Below are 6,518 nucleotides of genomic sequence, written 5' to 3'. Positions count from 1 at the left end.
TCTCCCAGGCTGGAGTACAGTGGCGTAATCTCGGCTCACTGCAACCTCCGGCTGCCAGGTTCAAGCAATTCTCCTGCCTCAGCCTCCCAAGTAGCTGAGACTACTCAGGTGCGCCACCACTATGCCTGGCTAATCTTTCGTATTTTTAGTAGAGACAGAGTTTCACCATGCTGGCCAGGCTGGTCTCAAACTCCTAACCTCATGATCCACCTGCCTCAGCCTCCCAAAGGGTTGGTATTACAGGTGTGAGCCACCACGCCTGGCCTTCTTTAATAAAATTTTTAACTGAGAAGTACACAAGTCATAACGTGTACAGTTGAATGAATTTTCACAAAGTAAACACATGATGTAACACTACTACTTGGGGCTGCTTAAGTGGGCCTCTTCCCCTGCCAGTCTTTCCCTAGACCTCCTCATGGGATCCACACACGGATGTGTACACATTACGCACACTCACTCATGCGTGCATTCTCCGCTTATTTCTGCTTTGGAGTTTTGCTTACTGTGTTAGCTCTCTCTACTACAGCTATGCCAAAACATAGCAATGTAAACAGAAATATATTCTCTTATAATCCTATACATTAGAGTCCAATGTGGGTCTCACTGGGCTAAAGTTGTGTCCACAGGGCTGGTTCCTTCTAGAGGCTCCAGAGAGGAAGCCATTTCCTTGTCTTTCCAGCTCCTAGAGGTGGCCACATGCCTTGGCTCATGGCCCTTCCTCTTATCTTCACAGCCAGCCACGTGACGTCTTCCACAGTCACATCTTCCTTTGACTCTCAGCTTCCTCTGCATTTCGGGACCCTTGCATTCACATTGAGCCCACCCAAATTCTCCAGGGTCATCTCTCTATTTCAAGGTCAGCCAATTAGCATCCTTTACTTCCCTTTGAAATTGGTAACATATTCACCAATTCCAGGGATTAGGATGTGGACATCTTTGGGGGGGGTCATTATTCTGCCCGCCATACTTACCTTTTAGTAAGTGCCAGAAATGTCCCTTTTATCTCCCAGTGTCTCCCTCTGCTCCCATTTAGTCTTACCCTCTCCACAACACTCACCTGCCTCGCTCACAAAGCTTTCACTGACTGCCTGTGGTGGTGTGGAAATGTGCCTTCCCCGGGTTTGGAATAGCAAATTACAGTCTGTGTCACATAGACCTAATGTCATTTGTTGAATGTTGCTGCTCAGTGCCAGACCCTTTGCTGGTCTGAGGATCTCAGTAATCCTGTGGCTTCACGGGGTTCAGGTGGGGAGTCAGACTGCCCGGCTCTGACTGTGGTTTCTGCTGTGTGACCTGGGCTAAGTTGTGTGACCTCTCTGACTTACTTCCTCATCTACAAGTGATGACAGGGGTGATATGTGCCTGAGTTAAAGGAGACACAGCCCCAGTAACCCTGCCTGGCACATGAGTGATACCTCAAGGACAGCTTTTGTTGGCTCTGGCCATGGGTGAATGTGGACTTCAGGACAGCCTGCAGCAGGATTTGCATTTGCCAGGATCCCCAGGAGGGGTGTGTGTGGGCTCAAGTCTGAGGGGGCCCTGCCCTGAGGCACACAGCACATTCCAGAGTGCGGGCAGCTTGATGAAGGACAGCAGGGTCCCTGAAGGCTGGGGCTGCCGTTGTCTCCTGTAAACAGCAATAGGCTGGACTTGAAATGCCTCCCCACTGTGTTCCCAAAAATCATCTTAGTTTTTTGCATCTTCCTTGCAGATGACTCTTCTACAAAAGTGGACATTAAGGAGACCTATGAGGTGGAAGCCAGCACTTTGTGAGTGCACATGCCACCAAGCCCTGCGGTGGGACATGCACCAAATGCATTGCTCCGTGTTGTCCAGGCTGCAGCCAGTTGGCCCCCTAACTTAGTTCACCCTCACTAAGCCATCCCCAGACCCACTGTCCCAAGCTTAGTGAGTGGCTGAAGCTTGGCTCACTGCCCTCTCCTCATAGATTTCTAGAGCGCTTGCTGTCCCTCTGGTCTCTCCCTGTCCACTTTCCCTTGGCCTCCCAAGAATGAGCTTGTAACAGGCGTGTTGGATCGAGCCGTCCCCCTGCCCAAGCCTGCTGAGGCACTGGCCTTCTGACCTGTCTCTGCCTCGGCCTGGGCCTCTGTAGTAGTTCAGCCCACACATGCTCTCCTTTCCTGCTACCCCCCACCCCAGCTCCTCCCTCCGAGCCTGTTGCTCCCCACTCCCAACAGTGCTGCCCACCGCCTTGACCTATGTACTCCCTCCCTTCACTCAGAGCCCAACTCAGAGCCATACCCGCAGGGAGCCCCAGGACCAGGCCAAGCTGACCACCCTGCACGCCCAGCCAGCTCTCCTCTCATTGTCATCACTTACATTCCTCTGTTCGAGGACGGGGACCCACACACACAGCACAGACTAGGTTTCCTGAAACGTGTGTGGGATGGAAGGGTCGGGGAAGCTACCCACTCACATACCACATTTCTTCCCAGCTGTTTCCCTGAATCCGTGGATGTGGGTGGCGCGTCACCCCACAGCAAGACCATCAGTGAGAGTGAGCTGAGCGCCAGCGCCACTGAGCTGCTGCAAGACTACATGCTGACGGTAGGCCTCTGCCACAGGGACACTGGACTGCATGAGGGAGGGGGTATCCCAGGGAGGATGGGGGAAGGGAGGAGAAGGAGCAGCAGTGCAGGGCAGGCTGCAGTGAGTGAGGTCACCTAGGGTACTCTTGATCAGTTTTTCTGAGATCGCCACCTTTTCCCGGGGACAGTCTAGGAGAGCATGAGTCAGTGGGGCTGAGTTCGGGGTACTATGGTCATCAGGGCTGGACTTTGGGCTTCTGCTTCGGTCCTGTGGGAGGGAAGGGAACAGTGGTCCCTGCAAGGCCACGTGGCCAGGCACTTTTATTCTTCTCATCTTATATAGTTCTGTCATTGAAAACAGTGTTCCTGACCTCCCTGTGTGTAGCCTAAGGGCATGGGCATTGGCCCCAGGCCAGGTTGCCAACTTCCACCCTGCCCTGCTGGCTCCTGTCCTTCCTGTGCACTCTGTGTTCCAGCTCAGGAGGGTGGAGCTGTCTGGGTGCCTTGGTTTCCTCTGGGTGGCCTTGTGCCGGACCTGACAGGATGGGGACACAGTGTGGGCATTCTGATGCCTCAGCCTATGCAGAGGTGAAACCAGAGCTGGTGCTCTGGCTGGAGTCGGTGGCTGTCGCAGGGTAGGCCTGACTGCCGACTCTTGCCCACTGCACCCAACCCTGCACCTGGCCCTGCTCTCTTGCAGCTGCGCACCAAGCTGTCGTCGCAGGAGATCCAGCAGTTTGCGGCACTGCTGCACGAGTACCGCAATGGGGCCTCAATCCACGAGTTCTGCATCAACCTGCGGCAGCTCTATGGGGATAGCCGCAAGTTCCTGCTGCTTGGTGAGTGGGCCCCGGAGAGAGACTGGCTTGTCCAAACCTGGCTTGGGGAGGCTAATCCCTCCTGGGAATGTGCACACGGACCCCTCAGTGGGTGCAACAGGGGCTCCATCAGCGATGGGAGATTGGAACTAGAGATGGCCATGAAAGCACAATCCAGAGATCAGGAACTCCTTCTGTGCTGGGCCCTGCGTCACTTCCTGGCATGGGGCTCTGTGTGCCCACCCACAGTGGGGAGTAGAGTTTGGCTTGCCAAATAAGAGGGCAGCCCTCTGAGTTGCGGCAGTCACCCTGGGCCAGGCCGTGGCAGGGGAACAGTGGACTTTGGCATGAGGCCTACCTCTGAGGACTGCAGCCTTGTTGCTGTGTGCCAGCAGGAGGACTGCTCTGGGCCTCACTTTCCTCACTGTAAAATGGGGCCTTTGTGAGGACTAGTAGACAATGAGAGGAGGCCACAGGCTCTTGGCCTGTGCTGGTGCCTTGAGGCCAGGGTGGGTGCATGTGGCAGAGGCAGTAAGCTGTCAGGGCCAGCCGCAGTGCCTGTCAGAGGAGGTTTTAGCTAAACCGTCTGGACCCAGGAAACTATTTCAACCAGGATGCTAGATGCAAGGAGGAGCATGGCATCAGAGTCCCGCAGGCCATGCACCAGGGGCAGCTGTGGCCCTGTCAGAGGGCTCTGAGCCCTGGGAGAAGAGCTGAGTGGGCTGAGCCGAACTGGAGGTGCCATGCTGGGTGTCGTGTGTCTGCAGGTCTGAGGCCCTTCATCCCTGAGAAGGACAGCCAGCACTTCGAGAACTTCCTGGAGACCATTGGCGTGAAGGATGGCCGTGGCATCATCACCGACAGCTTTGGCAGGCACCGGCGGGCCCTGAGTACCACGTCCAGTTCCACCACCAATGGGAACAGGGCCACGGGCAGCTCTGATGACCGGTCAGCGCCTTCAGAGGGGGATGAGTGGGACCGCATGATCTCGGACATCAGCAGCGACATCGAGGCACTGGGCTGCAGCATGGACCAGGACTCAGCATGATGGGCAGCGGATGGTGGGGCACCCAAACCTTCTGCACAGTCGTTGTAGGCCTTTCCGAAAGGAGCTGTCCAGACCTGCGTTGTCAGCCCTTGTTCGGGGCCAGCGAGAAGCTCCAGGCACAGGTAGCCCCGGGCGGCTCAGGTCCTCTACTGTGAAGGAGCAGGGAGCTGCCGAGGGACACGAGCCCCAGTGCAGGTGGAAGGCTCTTTGCCTTGTCCACCAGGGCTCAGCCGAGCCCTGCAGCTGTCCCCGCTCGGGAGGGCCTGGCCGAGCTGGCAAGGAGAGTGTCCTGTCGGCTGGGCCCTTGGACAGCTGTCAGTTTTGCACATGATGTTCCTATTGTAACTCTCAGAGACCTTAAAAAGAAGTTTACTGCAATGTGAATAATTTAATCTCTGGTTGCCAAGCCTTTGTTTCTGATCCAGTGGGGTGAAAACCATTGGTGCCAGGAGGAGTGTCCGCTCTGGCCTCCATCCCTGGGTCCCCATCTGCCCTGCAGCACCTGGGACTCAGCACATTGGTCCCGCGGGCTGGGGCAGAGGAGGCAGCAGGCTGTTAAGCCACAGGAAGGACTTCATTTCGACTTGGGCAGTGTGTATGTGGGACAGGAGTGAGTGTTCTAAGCCCTTCTGTGGGGTAGCGTGCGGCATGTGTTGGGGGCACCTTGATTTTTACATCCTGTGCATTTCGAGGTACTGGCTATGCCCAAGCCTCCCTCCCACTCCCCGTGCTGCAGGTGTTTTCCTCAAGCAGCCTGCACTCCCCCACGGAACACAAGTGCTATCTGAGATCTCGTCACCTTGGAGCCCAGGGGCTGGGTCTTCAGAGAGGCCAGAGTGCAACTCTGCCAACCCTCCCTGTGTCCTCATTGTGGGTCTGTCTCCATCCCTGTCCCATGAGCTCTTCTCCCCAAGACCTGTTGGCCTTGGTCTTGCCTGTATCCTTTAGGCCCTCACAAACCTTCCTTGGATATGGGGAGGGGAGAAGAGGTGACCTGGGTCAGGTTGTCCTGGGCCTCTCCCTCCACTGGAGAGTAGCTGCACTACCGCTGAGACCCCCCCAGGGGGACAGACATCTGGGAAGGATGTTGGCTGTCACATCTCCCTCCTGCCCAGGCTGGGGGCCTGGCCTTACTGGGTGGAGGGGCTGCATGTCAGGCCCCAGGACTTCTCTGGCTCAGGCTCGGGGGAGAAGGGAGAGCCTCTGGGGCTCCATGGACACCCCGATTGTGTCCAGGGCAAGCCAGAGGATCCGGAGTATTCAGGTACCTTCTTGAATAAGGTGGACGGGTTTGTGCAGTATCACAGCTTCTGGACAGGAAAGGGCCTGGTCAGTGTTGTTTGTTTTTGAGATGGAGTCTCACTCTGTTGCCCAGGGTGGAATACAGTGGCACGATCTCAGCTCACTGCAACCTCCGCTTCCTGGGTTCAAGTCATTCTCCTGCCTCAGCCACCTGAGTAGCTGGCACTACAGGCACCTACTACCACGCCTGGCTAATTTTTGTATTATTTTTAGTAGAGACAGGTAGACATATTGGCCATGCAGGTCTTGAACTCCTGACCTTATGATCTGCCCACCTCAGCTTCCCCAAGTGCTAGGATTACAGGCATGAGCCACCGTGCCTGGCCCTGGTCACTGTTTTATGGGTGAGTTTTCCCACTGTACTGGGCTGTTGTAGAGCTGTTTGTTTATACTCATGGGACCAGGCCAGGCCGGGGCAGGTGGCAGGCCATTTACTACTGATGCTGTCTCTAGGTTTATATGAAAATGGATGTGCCCTGGAAGCACAGAGAGGCTGAGGATGAACCACACAGTCCTGGGCTCCTGCCCCCCACCAGAGCCTACCCTGTGCCAGAGGCACCAGTGTCCCCCTTCCAGCCCATGGGTTGAACATGGCCTTGTGTGGGCTTTCTGTGTAGAGCATCACAGGAACCACTCACCTGCCCCTCCAGCGCCCATCCCAGATGTGATCCCCATGCTGTGGTCACTGGTTTGTGCCAGCAGAAAGAGTAGAGGACATGGAGCAGATGAGGGGGAACCAGAGGACATGGAGCAGATGAGGGGGAACCAGAGGACATGGAGCAGATGAGGGGGAACCAGAGG

The 6,518-nt window shown here is 56.0% G+C and overlaps 1 protein-coding gene across 5 annotated transcripts in view; it reads left to right on the top strand.

Moving 5' to 3' along the window:
• Positions 1–4,821, top strand: part of CCM2 (CCM2 scaffold protein) — an 80,035-nt gene extending 75,214 nt beyond the window's left edge. For all 5 annotated transcript variants that reach the window (XM_017524581.2, XM_017524583.2, XM_017524585.2 and 2 more), the window contains 4 exons: positions 1,712–1,769; positions 2,457–2,568; positions 3,250–3,388; positions 4,135–4,821. In XM_017524581.2, the coding sequence (XP_017380070.1) occupies positions 1,712–1,769; positions 2,457–2,568; positions 3,250–3,388; positions 4,135–4,415 (590 nt within the window). In that variant the 3' untranslated portion in view covers positions 4,416–4,821. The remainder of the gene's footprint in view (positions 1–1,711; positions 1,770–2,456; positions 2,569–3,249; positions 3,389–4,134) is intronic.
• The last annotated feature ends 1,697 nt before the right edge of the window (positions 4,822–6,518 follow it).

The sequence above is a fragment of the Cebus imitator genome, unplaced genomic scaffold, assembly GCF_001604975.1.
Source record: "Cebus imitator isolate Cc_AM_T3 unplaced genomic scaffold, Cebus_imitator-1.0 Scaffold34, whole genome shotgun sequence".
NCBI lineage: Eukaryota > Metazoa > Chordata > Mammalia > Primates > Cebidae > Cebus > Cebus imitator.
The sequence above is the reverse complement of the archived record's forward strand: the minus strand, read 5'-3'. Positions and strand labels throughout refer to the sequence as shown.